The 23,987-nt window shown below is 47.8% G+C and overlaps 1 protein-coding gene and 1 non-coding gene across 2 annotated transcripts in view; both read left to right on the forward strand.

Annotated features, from left to right (window-relative positions):
• The window catches only part of WDR75 (WD repeat domain 75), a 155,282-nt gene that overhangs the window by 93,198 nt on the left and 38,097 nt on the right, over positions 1-23,987 (forward strand). The window contains exon 16 of the mRNA XM_086955353.1: positions 13,036-13,131. Coding sequence (XP_086811479.1) covers positions 13,036-13,131 — 96 coding nt within the window. The remainder of the gene's footprint in view (positions 1-13,035; positions 13,132-23,987) is intronic.
• LOC147730596 (small Cajal body-specific RNA 24) lies at positions 3,073-3,202 on the forward strand. The gene has a single exon (XR_015308914.1).

A 23,987-nucleotide genomic window follows, 5' to 3' on the forward strand; every position in this document is an offset into this window, starting at 1 on the left:
GAAAACTCAGTAGGCTGCAGAGATGTCAACAAGTGTAGATGTTAAAAGAAGGTGAAGTCAAGCCCTCTTTGAAATCTTAAAATTACCAGGACATTTGTCCTGACAACAGACCGATTTTGACCCAGAGTCTTGTCTTATAGATGCAAAATCACCACAGAGATTGATCAACCGTTTACTTTTGTAGCTTTGGATGAGGGTATTTCATTAGAAATCAGACAGTTCACAAATCCAAATAAAAGTAAAACACCTGAAAGAACACCATACAGCCTGCCAGTCTATTCCCTCTACCAGGACACACATGCAGGCTCCGAGTGCATAAAGGAGCAGGAGGAAACACAATAAGATGCATGGAGGAAGGTGAGTGGAATAGATTACTAATTGCACTGATGAGCTTCAATTTGGGACTAACTTGTAACCTCATCATCTCTGCAGATTATCATAACATTCAGTTAATCCGAAGGTAGTCCCCATCATAGTGTTACTATGCAAATTGAGAAAACAAAGGAAAACCTCCTAACCCCTTAAGTGCTGCTGACGGCCAATGGTCGTCAGCAGCGCTACCTCCCCAGTGCTGCGCACGACCATTGAACGTCCATTCAGCACTAGTTCTAATGGACAGCGCAGCACTGGGGAGAAATGTTTACACGCAGCTAAGGTGCTAAATCTCTATTTCACATGGAAAGCACCAATCTGCATTTTCCTAAATTTTCAAAACTGTCCTATAAAGTTCACAGGTAACTCATTCAAAGACCTAGCCAAGACTAGGGAGATAACCCCCAACGGAAGCTTAAACTAGCACCACATAATTCTATCTTCATCAGTAGCCATGTGCCACTGATTTTCTTGTAGTACACTTTGCACAGTAGAGTTTTTGTCTAGGCTAGGGGTGATGTCCAGCCGCCTAGCTTTTTACTTTACTTTTTGACAAGTAAAATGCTCAAAGCAACTGTGAAGAAAAAAAAGCAGCAGATGCAACTGCACTAATCAAACTGATGCTTTAGAGCTGCTGTGACTTGGAACAGTGGATAAAAATGGAAGAACTCTTTGAACATGTTTCAAATGAAGGAGTGTTGAAGAGCAATGGGCTAATTCGAACACTTCTATCCGTTGTGACTTGGATGCAGCATCAACTGACTGTTCAATAATAGTGAGAACATTAAGAGGCAGATCTGGTTAATAAGCTCTGGTTTTAAATTGGAGGCACAACTATGTTTCCACTCTACTCTTGGAAATACGCTGCCCATCCAGTCTTTGATTGTACTGTAGGCTGTGTGACCCTGTATAGTATTCTGCCGACTTTACTATGTTTGCACAATACAACTTCATCATATATTATAAATACTTTACTTTTCCTTCTTTTTGATGGCAAACATCTTTTCTAAAAGGAGCTACAAAGGAAAGTGCCATCTGTAGCAAGAATTTGTGTACAGTATATTCCATTACTAAAAGGTTGAAACTTTAACATGGATACTGGATTTAAAAAAGCGAACTCATTATGCAAAGGCAATCCACTTCAAAATGATTTTGCTGTGGATGTGATTCCGTTGTTAAAGGGGGTTTATGTGATCATCCTGGATATCAAGAATGTATATTTCCACATCTTCATGCATCCAGCACACAAAATAATGTTTTTGGTATGGTTCTTTCATTTAGAGTGAAATTAGCACCAAGACTATTAATCAAATATCTGGCCGGCGTAGCGGCGTCACACCCATGTCATCAATCAGTAGACGTTTATCCATGTCTAGATTAAATGGCTGGGGGGAGCTTAGCAATAGGTTCATGTCATCACTTGCCAGCTAATCCACCACCGTCACAGACTGGGATTCACACTGAATATAAAGAAGTCCCACATACAGCCACAACAAATTCTGTGTTTCCTAGATTACTTCTTCTTTACCATTTTTTGCGTCCCCTAACAGTAAGAAAGAAAGACTGAAAGGAATGATAGCTTTATGCATAGCACTGGGTCAAAATGAATTTTTCAAGTGTGCTTGCTAAAGAGTGGTTAAAATACAGATAATCACACCTGATTAGGAAGTAAGATGTTTTTTTGCTAGTAAGGGGCCAGAGTTACATCACTGTAACTCTGAATGCACTGACCAACTTGCAAGCCATTGTTAAAACCAGAAGAACAAGCTGCATCAGTATTCAACAAATGAAAGCAAAGGATGTCAGTTGAGTATCATTGCCTAGGCGTTGTCCCATTATTGCTTTTGAGGTGCTGGGTATGAAATCGGTTTCCATTGCAATGTCTTCATTGCTTCCACATAGATACACCAACCCTGGTATTCAGCCCGGTTAGAAATGTCAATCCATCTTTATGAAAAATCTATGGCTAATAAGACCTTTTGACCCAAAAGCGGGGTATACTCTTAATCCACATCCAAAATCTGTAAATCTAGCATTTAGGTACCAAAGGTGTCTACCTCTCCCAGTACTTAATTTTTAGTGCAAGCCTGTTTTAGGGTTATTTCATGTTTCATAGATTATAGGAGTGAGCCACAAGGTCCTTATTTAGCCAGAACCCATATATTGGTCAAGTCGAGAGAAGAATAATCCAAAGTTAATCGCTAAGGTTTGAAGCCAATACTAAAGTCACTAAACTGTCTCCATCTGTAATTTAGCTATTTAAGTCTACAACATTGGAAACGCAACCATACAGAGTAATTGATATAAATGTGGTGTTGTGTTCAGCTACCCTCTCCATAATGACCAACCCCATAATCTGCCAGCCAGTGGTATTGTCTTGATTCAGCGACTTGACTGTATATTTAATCTGATTTCTGTGCTAAACTCCATTTAGACAAGAGGTGGAAAAACTTCAGCATTACTTTGGAGGATCATAGAGCTGAATATTGAGAACCATTCTCTGAAATCCCTTTACATACAAATGGAATGGGTACACACCAAGCAAGGTTTATGAGCTACCTCCTAGTTAATGGTCCTTATGTAGAACTGTTTTGCGTTCAGTTTTATTATTTTTTTAAATGTGCTCTTAGCCTATTTTCAGCAAGTTTTAATTTTTTTATTTATTGAAATGATTCAAACGTCAGTGGTTGCTTTATATTATGGATGCTTCACATTTATCAGTTTCTCCACTTCATGGTGATAACTGAGCACAAGTGTCCAACAGAAACAGAGGTTATCTGTCCAGTCTGTAGAAGTTAAAATGGGCTGGCTCGTTCCATCTCTGACATCAGCCACTGCGATTAAATGTTCTTACACCATGCTGTGAATCAATTATAAAGTCTGAAATGTATGTTTTATGTTTAATTCACATTTTCTTATATATGCAACTCTACCTAGTGATACTCCCTTAGAGAGCGCACCAAGGGTTCTGCCACGATAGAGTATAGTAATGGGGAAAGGGGGCAGCCCTGTTTAGTTCCCCTGAGATATTGGAAACGGAGATGTAACTTGGTTCCCAGTTCTAACCGTAGCTATCTGCTGGTTTTATAGTACGGAGACTAATCCAAGGAAAATCTCTCCCAAACCCATCCTGCGCAGCACTGCCATCATAAAGGCCCAATCAACTGAATCGAAAGCCTTTTCAGCATCTAAAAAGACTGCAGCAGCCTTGACTTTCGGTCTGATTTGTTGTCTAAGACCAAACATTGTCCTTTAACTTTTGGGCTAATGTGCGTCCTGGCACAAAACCGACCTGTTCCGGACTCGCGAGCATGGGGAGAAGGCGAGCGAGTCTGTTGGCTAAAATCTTTGCGAATCTTTTTGTGTCCTTGTTTTGGAGTGAGTGGTCTACAGGACGGGCACACTTGGAGGGGATTTGTCTGGCTTCAGCAATGTAACTGAACGCTTCCCTCATCGATTGCGGCATTATACCAGTCGCCTATTTCCTCAAATAATCTACTAAGGTGGGGCTGCAACAGATCAATGTAGGCTTTGTAGAAAGGGACAGTCAGTCTATACCAGGGGCACTGCCATCTCACATTGAATTCAGGGGGAGTGGATCTCCGAGTGTAGCAGCCTCTTCAGGTAATCCCTATGGGAGTTAGTAAGCCATGGCAGCTGCTAGTGTTCCAAATAATCCAGAACAGCCGATTCATTAACTGAAACGCGTGGCCTGTACAGATAGTTATAATACTGACTGAATTTATTTGCGTTGCAAGAAGGGACACTGAGAATGGTACCATCATAGTTTATCAGCTCTAAAACAGTCTGTCTCCCTCTGGCGCCGAGCCAGTGCCGCCAAAACTGCACCTGCTCTGTCACCCTCGCCTTAGGATCTGGCAGAAGCATACTTACCCATATGTTTAGCGAAGGGATCCCTTCAGCACTAAGTAGTCCTATTCTAGTATGTATATCGTGAGGGGCTGAGTAGAGTAAACCCGCCTCCTCTGGATGCGTAGCCCTCCATACATCGACGGGCCACGGGATCTATCTAGTAGGGTGTTCAGAACTCAAGTTCGAGGCAAGTGGGCTGCTGAATTCATATCTGTGCATAGATCGCCGCCTAGTGTTGGGTCCGGATGATCGCACATTGTTGTCCTGGAAGAGTCTTCGAGGTATCACGAGATAGGTGGCTCCTCCCCTGGACTGCAGTGCGCATGGGCATCGACTCCATCCTCAGATTGTTTTTTCCGCCATTGGGTTCGGATCTATATTGGTTCACTCTAGTCGGAATCGATAAACTTTCTTAAGGCCAAAAGGTCTTTAGTTTTCTTTGTCGGTATAGTCTTGCGTTCGGTGCCTGATTCTTCCAGCTCGGTTCCGAGCCGGATTCCAGAGAACCGCGTGCTTTCGACGCGGAAGGCCCGGTCGACTCCACAGACCCTATGGACTGATCATCATGGAACGGAGTCCGTTCAAGAGATGTCCCATGTGCAACTCCAAGTATCCCCACATCGACGTCCACCCGGTGTGCAACAAGTGCCTGTCGCCGGATCATGATGAAGCCAGTTGCATGGCTTGTTCCCGTTTCAGATCCAAGAAGATGCTTAAGCATCGACGCGCTGTGCGCCAGGAGGCCCAGCAGACTGCACCGGCGCCTGCGGACATCTTTGATGCCGGGGATGATGAGGGAGCTGACCGGGAAGTTGGTGAAAACCTGTCGAATCCCGCGTCGGAGGTCGACTATAACTACGACGCGGACGCCGAAATGGTCGAAGTCGTCGACGAGGTAGGAGACGACGACGGGGCCTTTGGGGCCATGGAAGATAGCTCGAGCGAAGAGCTAACTCAAACTGACATTGGGGCCGTAACGCTTCAAAAGGCTCAGGTCGAGGGATCGCCACTAGGCCTTACCCAAGATCTTACGATGGGTTCTACGGCCCCGCCTTCGGGCTCGGCTACGGACATTACTATTGAGCCGCACCCTGCAAAATCGAAACCGAAAGTGAAACAACCAGTCTCGACGCAAGCGAAAGCACTGGTGCCCCCCTTGAAACCGAAAGTGCGCATTACTTTGGTCGGATCGAAGGCCTCGGAGCCGTCGGCACCGACTAAGCAGAAGGGTGTTGTTGATCCGAAGACACAGGTCAAGGTGGTCGAGCCGAGTAAATCGGTGCCGAAGACGGTCGACACCAACAAAGGACTCGGTGATCCAAAGGTTCTCGAGACTCCGCGTCAACAAGACAAGGCTAAGAGCGGCGCAACCCACGAGTCCACATCTAGTGGTGCCTCGAAGGATCCTGTCGACTCGGTGCGGCCGTCCGCCGCTTTCTCCAAGCAGGTGGCGGACTCCCTCAAGCGCATCAAGGAGAAGGCCTCGACTGTCGGCCCGAAAGAAACTCCACCTTCGAAGCCTGTCGAGAAACCTCACAAGGCGTCGACGCCAATTCACTTCAGGTTGCCGCTGAAAGTGGCGGCGAAGGCTTTTACCCCTAGGATGGGCGCTGGCATGCCCGAGAAGGTGCCCTCGGTGCCGAAGTCGACAACAGTGGTCCCAACCTTAAAGCATCGACAATCTTCGTTGGAAGAACAACAAGAACACTTTATCGATGCCGAAACGGGCAGACTTTCCCTCCATAAACGGAAAATTACCCCGGAACAGCCAGTGAAGTCCTACAAAATTCCTTTGAAGAAAAAGGATTCCACTTCAACTCCTGTTCTTGTGGAACCCCTTTCTCCACATGGCCATGATGTCTCGCCCACTTACTCTGATGTGGACGCTGGGGAAGGTGATGATGATGAGGATGAGTACAGCTATCCTGTCTACACAGATCCTGAAGATACCAATGAACCCTGGGCAGCTGGTGCTGACCCAGGTGATCCTCACTCTGCCCCAGACACAACTCTATGCTGTAAAAACGTCACCTACTGAGGATTCAGCGGCGTTTAATGCCCTCATTGAACGGGCGGCTAAAAATCATGACGTCCAGCTCCATGCTGACCCCAATGAAGTGGACTTTCTTTTTGACACCTTTTCCGTCTCAGAAAAAACTGACAAGACTCTGCCTATGTTGAAGGGTGTCTTAAAACATGCTGGGGAGATCTTTAAAGAGCCTACCAGAGCCAGGGTGATAAATCCTAGGATTGAGAAGTATAAACCAGCGCATACTGACCCTACTTACATCAAGGGACAGTTACCTTTGGACTCTCTTGTTGTTGCAAATGGCCAGAAGAGGGCTAATTCTCAAACAACGGGTGATGCTCCTCCCCCAGATAAAGAATCAAAGGTGTTTGAGGCATCAGGGAAAAGGGTGGCAGCTCAAGCGGCCAATACCTGGCGCATTTCAAATACACAAGCACTTCTAGCGAGGTATGACAGGGCACACTATGACACACTGGATACCCTGTTGCAGCACCTGCCAGACGAATACAAAGAGGCAGCTGAGATGCTCATCCAAGAGGGGAAGCTAATATCCAATGCTTCTATTAAATGTGCACTGGACGCGGCTGACACCGCGGCCAGAGCTGTCAACACTAGCGTCATGCTGAGACGACATGCCTGGCTTAGAATCTCAGGGTTTAAGCCAGAGGTACAGACCACCATTCTTAATCAGACAGTACACCCTGATCATCTGTTTGGCCCAGAGGTGGACACCACCTTAGAAAAGATAAAGAAGGACACTGAAACTGCTAGTCCATGGGGGCCTTGCAGTCCCAGCAATTCAGGGGTGGTTCTTTTCGTCGCTCAAGCACTAGAGGTGTTTCCAGAGACCAGCTCTCCCAAACCACGCAGTACTATAAAGGCAACACGCAGTCCACATACACCAAACAAAGTCGAGGTGGATATCGTGGAAACGGCGCCAAAGGCAGGGGTCGTGGAAACAACAACTCCAGATCCTTTGCCACCAACAAACAGTGATGCCTTGTCACTGCCCCCCGTCCACACAACACCGGTCGGGGGGAGACTTCAACAGTTCCTGCCAGTCTGGAAATCCATCACCACAGACAGGTCGGTCACACAGCACGGTTATTGTCTGGAGTCAACATCCACTCCACCAACATGCCCCCAAGACACCGTCCTATGTCCAACGAGCACTTGCACTTATTGCAGCAGGAGGTCATCGTCATGCTGCAAAAAGGGGCAATCGAGCTCGTGCCTGTGGAAGAAAGAGGCACAGGAGTTTACTCACTGTACTTCTTGATACCAAAAAAGGACGGGTCCCTCAGACCCATACTGGACCTCAGACTCCTCAATCAGTACATTCTATCGGAGCACTTTCACATGCTGACCCTGCAGCAAGTACTCCCGTTGCTCAGTCCGGGGGATTTTCTCGCAACTTTAGATCTAAAGGATGCGTATTTTCATATTCCGCTGCACCCGTCACACAAAAAATACCTCCGGTTCACCATCCAAAACCAACATTACCAGTTCAAGGTTTTGCCTTTCGGGGTCACCACGGCACCCAGGGTGTTTACGAAGTGCCTGGCGACGGTGGCGGCGCACCTAAGGAGACAAAACATTCATGTCTACCCTTATCTGGACGACTGACTAATCCAGGCAAAGTCGGCCCAGCAGCGGCCCACATGTCCCACACCATTCACCTTCTTCACGATCTGGGATTCTCACTGAATTACCCAAAGTCCCACCTGCAACCCGCCCACATACAGTAGTATGTGGGCGGGTTGCAGGGGATAAACACTGTCAGCCCCAGCACAGCCAAATTCATTGTTGGTCAGCAGCATTCAATCGCTGATACAAAAATCCAAGCCTCAACACTCGCTTCCAGCACGAGTGTTCATGCAGCTGATAGGCATGATGGCCTCCTGCATCTCCATAGTCCCGCACGCGAGACTACATATGCGTCCGCTTCAGGAGTGCTTAGCACGTCAGTGGACTAAGGCTCACTGACAGTTGAAGGACCTAGTGTTGGTGAGCGGTCGGGCATACAACTCTCTGCATTGGTGGAATCCACGAAACCTTTGCAAGGGACGACCGTTCCAAGAGCCTGTGCCACAGATCATCCTGACAACGGACGCTTCTCTCCAGGGATGGGGAGCTCATGTACTCCACTATACTGTGCAGGGACTATGGACACCACAGCAAAGGAAGATTCACATCAATGTTCTGGAACTGATGGCGATCTTCATGGCACTAAAAGCCTTCAAAGTACATCTGTGCAACAAGGTATGGACATCATCCGGGAGGCAAGGAAGCACACCACCAGAGCATGCTATGCGACGAAGTGGGAGCGGTTTGTCATTTATTGTGCAGGCCACAACATTAACCCACTGGATGCATCTACTCAGAACATCATTTGGTATCTCTTACGTTTGTACTAATGTAATTTGGCCTATGCTTCCATTCGCATACATTTATCCGCAATGGCTGCTTACCTCCAAAACAGACAGCACCTCTCACTTTTCAGGGTGCCTGCCATCAAAGCCTTTCTGGAAGGACTCAAACGAGTCATTCCTCCGCGGACGCCACCAGCTCCGAAGTGGAACCTCAATGTGGTCCTCACCAGGCTGATTGGTCCCCCTTTTGAACCACTGCATTCCTGCGAGCTTCAATTCTTGACATGGAAAGTGGCTTTCCTTATAGCAATTACGTCGCTACGACGAGTTAGTGAACTCCAGGCACTAACTATCCAAGAACCATTTATGCAAATTCATTATAATAGGGTGGTGCTTCGCACTAACCCTAAATTCCTTCCTAAGGTAGTGTCTCAGTTCCATATCAATCAGATTATAGAACTACCTGTGTTCTTCCAAAATCCAGAGTCACTGGCGGAGAGAATGCTCCACACACTTGACGTCAAAAGGGCCCTAATGTATCACATTGATGGGACCAAAGATTTTAGGAAGACCAAACAGCTCTTTGTTGCCTTTGCGCCACAACACAAAGGTAACCCCATTTCCAAGGCTGGTATAGCCAGGTGGATCGTTAAATGTTTTCAGATCTGCTATCTGAAAGCCAAGCGCACTCATTATTCCACCACGGGCCCACTCCACTCGAAAGTTGGGGGCCTCCATGGCTTTCCTTGGAAATATTCCTTTGGAAGACATATGAGCAGCCACATGGTCTACCACACACACATTTACAAAACATTACTGTGCACTCCAAACAGCAGGCAGCTGTAGGGCAGGCTGTTCTAAATACACTTTTCCAAACTGCTGCAGCTGGCATGGGCGGCCGCCGTTAATGGAGGGACTGCTATGTATTCTATGCACATATATGAATTCAGCAGCCCACATGCCTCGAACTGAATATGCTACTTACCAGTATGCATCTGTTCTTGGCATGTAGGGCTGCTGACATTCATATCGCCTGCCCTCCTCCCCGGCGCCTGTAGCAGCTGCGGCATTCACACATACTTCTAGCATGGTCATCATTCACTAAGTTTCACTCCATCTTTGCCACAATGGCTAAAAACAGTCTGAGGATGGAGTCAATGCTCATGCGCACTGTAGTCCAGGGGAGGAGCCACCTATCTCGTGATAGTTCAAAGACTCTTCCAGGACAACAATGTGCGATCATCCGGACCCAACACTAGGCGGCGATCTATGCACAGATATGAATGTCAGCAGCCCTACATGCCAAGAACAGATGCATACTGGTAAGTAGCATATTCATTCAGGTCACTGCCCCATAATTGAGGTAATGTGGAACAGTTTGGCATCTGAGACAGTAAAAACTTATATAGTTTAGGATAGTGATAGTTTGGCCCATATATATTTACAGCTTGGCTATCCAACCCTCTACCATGGCACCTGGATTCTGCAAATCTGCCATTGGGATTAGTCAGGTAAACTAGAGGGATCCCCGATCTGGGGCTAATCCAAGTGAGACCCCTCGTGGCATGAGATGTAAACCCCGCCGCATGGAATGCGCCCTGAAGCCTCCTATGATTAAGCATGTCATTATTGGGGGATAAGTGAGTTTCCTGCAGCAAGGCAATGCCAATCTCGTGACGCTTGAGATAGGGCATCATTTGACGTAACTTTTTTAAATCATTCAAGCTCCTGACATTCCAAGTGGTGAATCAGACTTTGCCAGGTTGGCTTTTGGGGCATATCTCCTAGCATCTGTTGCTGACTAACCATTCTGTCCTTTGCAACTCATTATATGTAACGATCGCAGCGGATCCAACCGCGTCTTTTACTGGCTGTGAAAACCTAACAAAAAACCAACCCTCCCCCACCAACGCAGTGCCCCTCCCAACTGAGCATATGCGACCAGTATCCCACCCTCCCATATTTAGTCCTGAACATTCACGATGATCGACGTAAAAAGAAAGGAGTCAATAAATCGCTCAGGGGGTAGCCCTCTGAGGCGGATGTAGCCAGGCATAACATTTAACACCAAACATGACCACGCCGTCTGGCAAGGAATTATATAACACCCAGTGGGGACTGCCGAACAAACCAATGATAGAATAGACTATATTTAGCAAGAGCATAAATTCCACCCCTACCACATGTAACCCAGATAGGCCCAATTGCTTGGCCAAAGGAGACAAAGAGGACTCCAACTGAAGATTAAATATTAAGTGTTAGACTAAACAACCCTGTTATACAGGAATCTGAAACGACAAAAAAGGATTAGAGAGACAAATACAGAAACAGTAAGGCCATGTCATGAAACTAGTCATTGTCATCCAAATTTCCACTCTATTCCGCAGCCCCCTCTCCAGAGTTTGAGGCTTCCTGATTCTGTTCCCCCTCCCTCCACTCTTTAAACGCCTTTTGAAGAGACTTGGGGTCCGTAAAGATCTTCTTTGAGCCGTTAACTAACACCCTTAGTCCTGCTGGATATAGCATTGCGTATTCAATATGCTGTTCTCTCCTCTTGCTTTACATTGGGACAAATTGCCTTCTAGCTTCTTGGATCTTAAGAGTGAAATCTGGAAATCGTGAAAGTGAGGAACCTTCATATCTTAATTCTCCCAATTCTCTGGCCTTTTTAAGAGCAGTGTCTCTGTCCCTGTAGTTGAGTAGCTTTGCGATGAAGGGGCGTGGAGGTGCACCTGGGGCAAGTCGGGGGCCCAAGGTCCAGTGCATGCATTCCACCACGAACATAGATGCACCCAGCAAATCTCTCCACAAAAACGTCCCTGATCCCAGTAGCAGTGGATTCCGGAAGCCCGGTGATACGCAAGTTGCTACGCCGGGATCTGGCTTCCAAGTCCTCAGCCTTATCCTGGAGCAACGCTATTATCTTTTCCAGCTGCCTCTGGGTGATGCATGCCTCAGTTAGCGCCTCTTCGACCTCCAATACGCTGTTCTGACATATCTAGGCATTCCGAATAACAATTCTGTGCCAGCACACTTGGAAGAAAGGGCCTCAAACGGCCCAGGAGTTTAGACAGTCGAGGGTATTCTGGTCTCACACAAAAGGAGAGCCCAGGTCCAACCATTCAAAAAAGGAGGATTCAAACATGTAAGCAGGCATATTCCATGCTATAAATTCTGAAAACCAATCGTGCCTGAAGGGCTCAGATAGTAAAACCCTTTTGGCAACCGAGCTAAAATCTGCATGGAAGATACTCAAGAGGTCAGAGGTGGTCCGGTTAAGCGATACATCTGGTAATCAGTCCAACCAACTGAAGCGAATGACTTAGCTATTTGCTATAGATTCCAGCTTGTACAGCCTGTGTGGGTTCACAAATATGGGCCCAAAATGCACACAGTACGGGTTGCCAAGTGCAGAATTTTAAACTACCATTGAGCCGAGCTTGCAATGAACAAAGAAGGCAGCGTACTTGACTGCTATAACATTTTACAATAAAACATTATACTAGAAGGTACAGGTCATTAAAGACCAAATTGACCGCTATGTCTTGCTGGTTGGCCATAATTGCCAGATGGGCACAGGAAAGGATAAGTCAAACCTACTGACACAGGGTAGAGCGGGGAACAATATTCACAAAGCTCCAGCCAGTTTGGCCTTGACAGGCGGTCACACACCCCGCCCACCCACCTTCGGCTCTCCTGAGGGGAGGCGGGGAGATGAGTTACCACTCTGGTCGGCACTTTAAGCAGACTTTATCGTCTGTTGCACAAAGGGAAGCATTCGCTGCTTGCATGCAAAGTTGGCTCTGACCACACGGACTGCCGGCGCTCGGAAAATATCTATGGTAATCACGGGGAGCAGGTAGAGCTGTGCTCGCAAGGATTTCCTCAGCGCAAGGTTTAGGGAGGAAGGTGAGCGCTCAATATGGCAGCACAACAGGCAATGATCTTCGGCGGTGCAGGTTACAGTTACCAAACTGGTTTGAGTAACTGCTCATTCTAGTGCATTTGATTCCATTATTTTATGTACTGCTGGGCTCCTATATAAGTGAGTTTCATTTTACCTAAAGTGAAAGACAAAAATTAATACGGAAATGTATTTTTATAGGAAAATAGGCATATTTTTCTTTCCATACACTCCAGACTCCTAAACATGCATTCATAGTATGACAGGACAGTTTTCCATGATGGGTACTTTATCTAAGTAGCTTTTCTTTACGGTTAAAAGCACCTTTTGAAAGTATTCCCCCCCTCCCATCCCCCCGTGCATGAAAATAACCACTTCTTACATACATTTCCATGTCTTGCCTTGATCAAACTGCCATCTTTCATCAAACACTATGTTTTGATTACTTTGATTGTCTCACATCTATCTCCTTTTTATTTGAACAGTGCAGTGGAGTGCTCAGTTGAACATTGTCATACTGCAGCCTGACCCCCTTTCTGAAAATATTGCTGCTGTCTCCTGGCTGTCTGAAAAATCTGACTGTAAGTACTCCTTTGCTGTTTTATTGCTTGTTAATGCTACAGTACTTTTAAACCAGCATTGTTTATTGATGACCTCAAAAGCTTTTCAAATTGAGTAAAATCGGTGAACAGAACAATGGACTGAATGTAGCAGTTATAATTAGAATCCAACTTCTTGTCAGCCTGAAGCCATGGAGGTTTTTGTGAGGATGTCCATTGGAGCTAAAGCACCACAGCTGTCACGGGCTGACAAAGAGAAGACTGGGTTAATGACAGAAGGAAAGGGGTTTAAAGCCTTGTATCTTTATTGTAAACAAAGACATTTTCTAGAGTAAATCATCAATTCTGGCCTGCTCTAGTCTTACTATGTCCTCTAGATCCATTCCTCTTGCCTTGTTTTACCCTTTCCTTAGCCCTTTAAAAATTAAGTCCTACAACCCCCAATCCAAGAAGGGAAATTACCATTTCTGAGTAAAGAAGAGTATATCAACATTACAACACAAACCGTTCAATTGAAGTTAATTCAAAATTGTATTGAAGTCAACTACATGTATATACATTATTGTATAGGGGTTGCCACATAGTGCAAAATACAGGTGCTTGAAAAAAGTGCTCATGCATAGGTGAAAAAGAAACTTGAAAGAATACCACAAATTTGACAAATTGCAACTACAATTATGTAGCATCTTGTCCTGTCTGACACCCTTTCTTTTTCGAATAAACCAAATTCCATTCATTATGTACGGGTACAGTGTTTGAATCAGTGATGTCCTTCCGTGGATAGTCTATATATACTGGAGTTGTTGACATTTTGCCCCAAGATAGAAAAAGGCCAGTTATAAGCATAATAGCTGCTCTTAATCAGAACAGCTGGGAGCAATCTATAGACAGGAGATAACACCACTCCAAGATATTAAAGGCGTTTGTAACATGAAGATAAACTTAGTGCTCATGTTAACCTGAAATCACATATGTTCCTGTGAGTGATAGATGCTTATAAACTTGTTATACAATGTAGGCCCAACGGCTCTTCATAGTTTCAGGAACTATTATTTTCCTTGGCCCAAAGGTTTCAGCCTTAAAAAGGTCAAATAGTCGTTTTCGCTGTGAAAAATGCACAAGAACTGAGGTAGCTGATGGTAATTGCTAAATATGTGTAAGCAGTGTTAAAGCCTGCCCCCCAATTTGATTTACTCACCCTACCACGGGGGATGCTTCTTTACATATCCATCTGTTTATCAGAACGAGCCATCCAAATGAATCAGGCTATAAAAATAAAGAAACAGTAATACATTAAGTTACTGAATAAACTAAAACTATTATAAGGGGAAAAAAGAATGCGCTGGCAGGATAGCCTGGTCCTTTACTTTGGTGTCACAAAGTATCACTGAAACGTCTCGCGGCTACGTGGACATTCTGATCTCTGGATTAAATAGGTTACACTGCGTCAGCGTGAATGCAGTTGGCCTCGTATTAGAGAAACAGCTGCCCGAGGCTGCATTCAAACCTTAGCTCGTCATAGCCATGGATTCAAGCTTATGTGGCAACTGGGTGCTGTAATGTCTCTACAGTAATTTTACATTTGTGATTTAGAAACCGGACCACAACCCCATGGAATTTTTCAGACCTTGTTATCTGTGGGATCAACAGAATACACTTTTAATAACATTCAGGCGAGTTGAGGCAATAAGGCTTGAATGTTGTAAATCATTCCAGCTTAAGCACTTCCATAGATTCCAGCTTCCGTAGAAACTGGGTGCTGTAATGCCACTACAGGGATGTTACATAAGTTATTTAAAAACTGGACTGTAACACAGTATAATAGACCTAAAGTTATCGAATATCAACAGAAAACACTTCTATTTCCTTTACATGTCTTAAATGTTGTATTCATGATTGGAGAAAGACAATGAAGAATTGCCTAGTAGACACGAAGGAAAGTTTCAATTCTATTAAGGACACTGAGGCGAGGATTATGCTCTACGTTCTTTATTTTCCATCACCACCAGTATTTAACTTTAACAGAAAAAATCTTTCCCACGAAATACTGGGAAAGGTCAGTCCCAGAGTTCAACCAATAGGCAGCTGTACACATCCTGAAAGGTCCGGGGCTGCTGGGATACCTCCTCTTTGTTGACTGCAACCATCCAACCTTCATGGAATTCCACTAGTCGGTTTTAGCATGCTCCGATCCTACCAGAAGCCAAAGGATACAAGGATGAACCAGATCTTAAAAACACTATAGCTTACGGAAGAAACATAGCACATAAGGAAGATTAGCATACTAGGGAAAAACACATTGGAAGGTGCAAAGCAAATTATTGTTCGAAACAATGGCACACTTTACGAGTATAACTGATACATACTTATACCATACGTAGTGCTGATCCTTAGACGAGGGTTGGTGATGGCTGAATCCTCAGGAAACTCTGGGCGGGAATAATTCTTACCTCCGTGTCGTTAATAGAATTGAAACTTTCCTTCGTGTCTACTAGGACATTTTTCATTCTATGGCCGGACTGCGCTGTCGACAGTGGTTCCTTCATTGTTTGCCTCATTGCCTTTGGTGCCTTTGTCTTCCATCTGGCTCTTCCGCCGCCCCCCTTGCACCATCGTCGTCAACGGCCAGTTGACCAATTATCCATTCCAGATCCGCAGCCTCCCTCGCCCATGTTCGCCACTGGCTCTGAGCAGGATTCTGACTGATAATGATCTGGGCGATTCCTTCAGAGTGGCACGCAGTCCTTCGGATTTGGTTATTATGTGCCAGGATTATGGTGATGATGATGATGATGACGACGGCCAGTATTCTCAGGCAGAAGAACATTCTATACAAGTTCCAACTGTGACACTGCCTATGTCGCTCATCTCAAATCTCCAACATATGTTGGATGACTACAACCGGCGTTTCCCGCCTTCTCCGCAGGGTACGCCTATGCCTCCTGTGCCTGCGGCTGCCGCCACTCCTGTCCCGACACCTTTGCCACCAACGCCTTCACCACAGATTCAGACATCAGTGAAGATCCACACTACGGTGTATCCCGTTGATGTCATTCCGGAACGGGAAGATGGTGAAGTTCACGATGATGATGATGCCGCCACCCACATGGCTGAGTGGGACGACTACCAAATCCAGACGCCTTCCCCTCCTCCGGTAGAGCCCAGGGATTCGCCTCCGGTGGACATTGCGAGTTTCCATCAGCTGATGGATAGAGCGGCCCAGCGCTTCAAGTTGCCTAGAGTCCAGTGGGAGGAGGACTGTCACCTCGGACGGCTGGGTTCTGGACATTGTGAAGAAGGGCCATGCTCTAGAGTTCTTCAAGATTCCTCCTCCTACTCCACCGTCTGGCCCGCCTCCTCCCGACCTCAAGGAGCTTTTCTATCAAGTTCATCTTCTAATTCAGAAAGGTGCAGTTGAAGTGGTTCCCAAGTCTCAGCGAGGAAAGGGTTTCTATTCCCGTTTCTTCCTAATACTCAAGAAGACAGGAGATTGGCGACAGTTTCTGTATTCGCAAGCACTCAAAAGTACCTCAAGAGCCAATCCTTCCGCATGCTTACACTAGTAGAGATCCTGCGTCTTCTCTCCATGGGCGACTTCATGACCACCATCGACCTTCAGGATGCTTACTTCCATGTTCCAATTCTTCAAAAGCATCGGAAGTACTTGCACTTCCGGGTGGGACGGAGAGACTTCCAGTTCAAGGTGTCGCCTTTCGGCCTCCGATCCGCCCCTCGTGTCGTCACGAAAGTATTGGCTCCAGTAGTGGCTTACCTGCGTCTCCAGGCGTCCAAATCTTTCCATACCTGGACGACTGCCTCCTCAAGTCAGTCTCGCAGACAGCTGCTTCAACACACTCTTCTGTGTCAGGACGTGTTTCGATCTCTCGGCCTAGCCATCAATGCAGACAAGTCTCCGGTCGAACCGGCTCAGAGCAGGAATTTTCTGGGAGTAACATTGGACTCAATGCTTTCAAAGGCATTCGTGTCCCAAGAGCGTCAAAAAAAGATCCTCCGCTTGCTGTCTCTGCTTCGGGCAAGACTGTCCGTTTCTGTCCGGATCTTGAATTAATTTCTGGGGATGGCATTGTCTTGTATTGCACTGATCCCAAATTGCAGACTTCGGACTCGCCCCATTCAGGAGGAATTGGACGTAGTGTGGCGTCAGGTCTCCAGTTCTTTCAACGACCTCGTGAGTGTCACCGCTCGCATGAGATCAGCTCTCCCTCCAATGGTGGGCTCAATCGTCCAAATTTGCGACAGGAACTTCTTTCCTCTCCCCCACTCCAGAACTCACGCTCACAACAGACGCCTCGTTAAAAGGCTGGGGTGCTCACCTTCAAGGCCTTTGCATCAAAGGCAAATGGTCTCTGCATCAACGTTCCTGGCACATCAACAGGCTGGAGTTGATGGCAATTTTTCTGGCACTCAAGTCGTTCCTTCCTGTGATTCAAGGGGAATCGGTGCTCATTCAGACAGACAATACCACCAGTATGCACTATGTCAACAAGAAGGACGGCACCAGGTCTCCACTATTGTCTCGGCTGGCTCAGTCGATCTGGGATTGGGCAATCCGTCATCCAGTTACCCTGGTGGCGGTGCATCTGCCGGGCGTCTCCAACATCCTAGCGGATTCCCTCAGCAGGTCCACGTCATCGACCCACAAGTGGGAGTTGCATCAACCAACTCTCGACCTAGTTTTTCAAAGATGGGGTCGTCCGTCTCTGGACCTCTTTGCACCACCGGAGAACCAGAAATGCCCATCTTACTCAAGTTCAAAAACAACAATTGATGGACAGAACAGTCCAGCCCGAACTGCCAAGCCATGTCTTTCCTGGACCGGAATGAAGCATCCTAGGACCGGTTTTTGGCTATCAGCCAGCCGTCTTCAACCAGGATAGCTTGACTCCAGTGGTGTGGAGAGCACGAGGAAAGACATGGCTTGGCAGTTCGGGTTGGACTGTTCCCATGAACTGGGGTGGTGTGGAGTGCAAAAAAACGATGTATTTAGGCCCAGATCCCTGTACTGGGGTGAATGTATGACATTGTTGTGCATTCTGTCCATCAAATGTTGTTTTTGCATTTGTCACGCCGAGTGGCAAGGGTATGCTCAAACGCGAGTCCCGTGCTCTCCACACCACTGGAGTAAAGCTATCCTGGCTGATGACGGCTGATAGCCAGAAACCGGTCCTAGGATGCTTGATTCCGGTCCACGAAAGACATTTATTTTTATTTATTTAGAAAGTTTTATATAGCGCGGACAAGATCTTCGCAGATATCAGATCGTTTTACATATAGGGGTAAATGATGGAGCATAGTTGTACAGATACATCAATAGATCAAACAGTATAAATAGGTGGCTGCAAAGCCAATCATGGGAGCAATAGGACAACTCATACAAATAAGCGAAGGGGTCAAACATGTAGTACAAATCGCAGCATGCAGTGCAGTGCAGAGTATAAACAGAGTTCGAGATAGTTCAAGTGTATTTAGCCATGAGGATAGCTTTTACTTCTTTTTTGAAGAGTGTAGTGGAAGAGATAAGCCTGGTTTCGGGAGGGAGTGAGTTCCAGATCCTAGGCGCCATTCCTGAGAAGGAGCGCTTATATGTTTTTTCCTTCCGGAATCTTCGAGGTTTCAGCAGAAGATTGTTTGTGCCTCTAGTGTTTCTCGCTCCGCCAGAGATTGTCAGTTTCTGAGCGAGGTAGCCGGGTGAGTTTAGGTGTACCGCCTTGTGTGTCATGCAGGCGATTTTCAGATGTATTCTGGCTTCAAAAGGCAGCCAATTCAGGTATTTCAAGTCAGGGGTGATATGAGAGTGCTTTTTTGAACCAGTGATGAGTCTCGCTGCAGTGTTTAGAGAAGCTCTTAGTGGTGCGGTTGTAGTTAGGGGGAGTCCGCAGAGGGCGGTGCTGCCGTATTCAATTCGAGGGATGACTAGTGCTTGTACTGCGGTTTGGAAGTCTTTGGCTGGGAGGAAGGGTTTAAGTTTCCTCAGAGAGTTGATCTGGAAGTTCGCACCCTTTGTTGCCTTGCTGATATGTTGCTGCATGTTGAGATTGGTGTCTAGTGTTATGCCTAAAGATTTTGCTGAGTCCACGATGGTGGGTTGGACATTGAGTGCAGTTAGGTGTTTAAGCCAAACTTGAGTGGTGGAGATCTTCGCTGGAGGTGAGATCAGAAGGAACTCTGTTTTCAGGGCATTGAGTTTGAGGTGATTATCGGCAAGCCAGGATTGGATGCATCTGATCGTTGAGTTCAGGAGCAAGATGTCATTGGGGGATTGTAATTTGAGATAAAGTTGGGTGTCATCAGCGTACATGTGAAAGTGTATATTGGATGCTTGTAGCAAGGTGGTGAGAGGTTCCATGACTAGGTTGAACAGAGTTGGTGATAGAGAGGATCCTTGAGGGACGCCTAGCGTTACAGGTATTGGTGAGGACATCAGGGTTCGAGGCATGTGGGCTGCTGAATTCATATCTGTGCATAGACCGCCACCTAGTGTTGGGTCCGGATGATTGCACATTGTTGTCCTGGAAGAGTCTTCGAAGTATCACGAGATAGGTGGCTCCTCCCCTGGACTACAGTGCGCATGGGCATCGCCTCCATCCCCAGATTGTTTTTTTCCGCCATTGGGTTCGGATGTGTTTCGGTTCCCTCTGTCGGAACCGATAGTTGTTCAACTTCTACTCGAGACCAAAAGGTCTTTAGGCTGGGCGTCGGTATAGTTGCGTACGGGTTTCTTTCTGACTCTCAGCTCCTATCTCTTGCTGCCCTTCCACGTGCCTTCGGCGCGGACGGGCCTACACTACAACTTTTGCTATGGAGCGGACTCCATTCAAGAAGTGTCCGCTGTGTCACTCCAAATATTCGCACCTCGACGTGCACCCTGTGTGCAATACCTGCTTGTCGACGGATCACCGCGAAGACACCTGCATGGCGTGTTCGAAGTTCCGAAGCAAGAAGACTTTAAGGATTCGCCGGGCCAATCGGCTCCAGGCTCAATTGTCGGCTTCGGCGCCCCCACCAGATGACATTTTCCAGGAATCTGTCGAGGGAGAAGACGACGTGCGAGAGTCGGACTCTGGCCCCGCGTCCAAGGAGGAACACTACGACGCGGGTGAGGCGGACTTTGACGAAGTCTCCGACGAGGTAGGGGACGACGATCAGGCTTGTGCCACGATGGGAGATAGCTCAGAGGAGGAGCATCCCCAATCAGACTCAGGGGTTATTCCCCTTCATACGGCCCAGGTCGAGGGATCGCCTTCGGGCCTTACCCAAGATCTACCTATCAGTCCTACGTCCCCGCCTCCGGGCCCGGTCACGGACATTTCTAAGCCATCACCTATGTTGAAGAAAACAAAACTGAAACCAACTGGTCACGCACCCTCGGATGCGAAACCGAAACTGAAAGTTGCGTTGGTAAAGAAGGTTCTGGAGGCGTCAACTTCCAAGAAAACCAAAATGGCCGACTTGAAGAGCCACGCCAAGATGGCCGACCCGAAGCCCTCGGGGTCGACGCCAAAGGCGAAGGCCTCCGACGCGACCGCGTCGGCGCCGAAAGGGGTTGGGGACCCGAAGACGGTTTCGAAGAAGCGTCAGGGCGACGACGCGCCTAGGCATGGGGCGTCGGCCCCGAAGAAGAAGCCTACCGGCGATCAGGCTCTCGAAGATGAAGGGTCGCTCGAGCAGGTGCAACCCTCGGCAACCTTTACAAAGAAAGTGGAGGAATCCTTACAGCGGATCCGAAAGACCACGGTGGTTCCCAATCAGGACACTGTAGTGCCTACGCTCACGCCTAAGCCTACTAAAGAGAAAACGCCTATTCGTTTCACCCTTCCACCCAAGTCGGCGCCGAAACAAGGCGGACATTCAGGGGAGGTGTTAACGCCGAAAGCTGCCTTGGTGGTGTCGAAGCTTCGGCTCCAACCGCTTGCGGTAGAAGAGCGTCGTGAGGTCATTATCGACGCCAACACCGGGAAACTGTCGCTCCTCAAACGAAAGATCACGTCGGAGCCGGCGTTGGAGCCTTTTAAGATCCCGCTCAAGAATAAAAGGTACTCTGCGGACTCTTCGGCTCTGGTGGAACCTGTGTCCCCACAGGCCTTGGAACACTCGCCGACGCATTCCCCCGCGGCCGATGCGGACGAGGAAGATGCCGAGTACAACTATCCTGCGTACTCGGATCCGGAGGAGGAGCATGTGCCTTGGGCCGCGGGAGGCGACACAGAAGACCCGCAGTCGGGTCAGGACACTCAACTTTTCACCGCCAAGACGTCCCCGACAGAGGACTCGGCGGCCTTCAATGCTTTGATAGAGAGAGCTGCGGCGAACCACGACGTCGAGCTACACTCGGACCCCGTGGATGCGGACTTCTTATTCGACACCTTCTCGGTAGCCGAAAAGCAAGTCAAAACGCTGCCGATGCTTAAAGGGGTGCTTAAACATGCACCGGAGGTTTTCAAAGAGCCCACCCGGGCGCGGGTGGTCAACCCTCGCATCGACAGGAAATATAAGGCGGCACCCACGGATCCCACTTATATCAAGGGACACTTTCCATTGGACTCCTTGGTTGTTTCCAACGCTCGGAAAAGGGCGAATTCTCAAACTACTGGTGACGCTCCTCCCCCAGACAAAGAGTCCAAGATCTTTGAGGCCTCGGGCAAACGCATTGCTGCACAGGCAGCTAACATCTGGAGAATATCTAACACCCAAGCCCTGCTTGCACGTTATGATAGGGCCCATTATGACACATTAGAGGCCATTCTGCAACACTTGCCTGGCCAGTACAAGGAGGCAGGAGAGATGCTCATTCAGGAGGGTAAACTCATTACAAATGCATCCATCAAATGTGCTCTAGACGTGGCAGATACAGCCTCTAGAGCCATCAATACAAGTGGGTTACTTAGACGTCATGCCTGGCTTCGTATTTCGGGGTTCAAGCCCGACATCCAAACCACCATTTTAGGTCAAACAGTGAATCCTGACCATCTGTTTGGCCCTGAGGTGGATGCCTCACTAGAAAAAATGAAAAAGGATACCGAAACTGCAAAGTCAATGGGGGCTTTACAGAGTCAGCAGTTTCGGGGTGGTTCCTTTCGCCGTTCAAATTCAAAAGGCACCTCCCGGGGACAGGCATCCCAGTCCGCACAATACTACAAAGGTAACACCCAGCCCTCGTATAACAACAAGGGTAGAGGTGGTTACAGAGGCAATAATACCAAAGGCAGGGGACGTGGAAACAATGGCTCCAGGTCCACCACCAACAACAAGCAGTGACGTCTTGTCACTGCCCCCCGACCATGCAACACCGGTTGGGGGGGAGACTTCAGCAGTTCCTGCCGGCGTGGAAGAACATCACCACGGACAGGTGGGTGAGGTCCCTTATCCAGTACGGGTACTGTCTAGAGCTTACTTCCATTCCACCAGACATACCCCCAAAAAGCCGTCCTATGTCAGGCGAGCATTTGACCTTGTTGCAGCAGGAAGTTCTAGTTATGCTGCAAAAAGGGGCAATAGAGCTCGTTCCATTGCGAGAGCGGGGAACAGGGGTTTACTCCCTCTATTTCCTAATTCCCAAGAAGGACGGATCCCTCAGACCTATCCTGGACCTCAGGCCCCTAAACTGGTACATACTCTCGGAGCACTTCCATATGCTCACGTTGCAGCAAGTGCTTCCCCTGCTCCAGCAGGGGGATTTTCTGGCTACACTGGATCTGAAAGATGCCTATTTTCATGTCCCCATGCATCCTTCCCACAGGAAGTATCTCAGATTCACGCTCTTAGACCAGCATTACCAGTTCAAGGTCCTGCCGTTCGGTGTCACCACGGTACCAAGGGTATTTACGAAGTGCCTAGCTACTGTGGCGGCGCATCTCCGTCGCCAAAACGTCCACGTCTTTCCTTACCTGGACGACTGGCTCATTCAGGCAAGGACGGAACAGCAGTGCGTAGACCATGTGTCACGCACCATTCATCTCCTGCACGATCTGGGTTTCTCACTGAACTACCCCAAGTCCCATCTCCAGCCCGCCCACGTGCGACAGTATCTGGGCGCGACAATCAACACTCTGGCGGCCACTGCGCAGACAAATTCAGTGAGAATCGCCAGTATCCAGGCGCTGATCCAACGGTTCAGACCCCAACACTCGCTTCCAGCGAAGGTGTTCATGCAGTTGATAGGCATGATGGCCTCCTGCATTTCCATTGTCCCGCACGCGATACTACATATGCGTCCGCTTCAGGAGTGCCTAGCACGTCAGTGGACTCAGGCTCATGGGCAACTGACAGACCTAGTGTTGGTGAGCGGTCGGGCATACAACTCTCTGCATTGGTGGAATCCACAGAACCTTTGCAAAGGCCGACCATTCCAAGAGCCTGTCCCACAGATTATCCTGACAACGGACGCCTCTCTCCAGGGATGGGGAGCGCATGTACTCCATTACACTGTGCAGGGACTATGGACACTACAGCAGAGGAAGATGCACATCAATGTGTTGGAACTGATGGCAATCTTCATGGCCTTAAAGGTGTTCAAAGTACATCTGTGCAACAAGGTCGTGTTGATCCGGACGGACAACATGACGGCCATGTACTACATCCAGAAACAAGGGGGCACACACTCTCCACAGCTGTCTCATCTGGCTCAGAGCATGTGGAAGTGGGCCATTCAGAGGAACATCTTCCTCATGGCAGAGCACCTCCCGGGCAAGGACCATCAGATGGCGGACCTCCTCAGCAGGCACAGCCATCAGATGCACGAGTGGGAGATACATCCATCGGTACTCCAACCGTACTTCCAAATGTGGGGTCATCCAGAGATAGACCTGTTCGCCACAAAGGAGAACGCAAAATGCCAAAGCTTCGCCGCCAGGTTCCCA

Source organism: Lissotriton vulgaris, chromosome 2_1 (assembly GCF_964263255.1).
Source record: "Lissotriton vulgaris chromosome 2_1, aLisVul1.2, whole genome shotgun sequence".
Lineage (NCBI taxonomy): Eukaryota > Metazoa > Chordata > Amphibia > Caudata > Salamandridae > Lissotriton > Lissotriton vulgaris.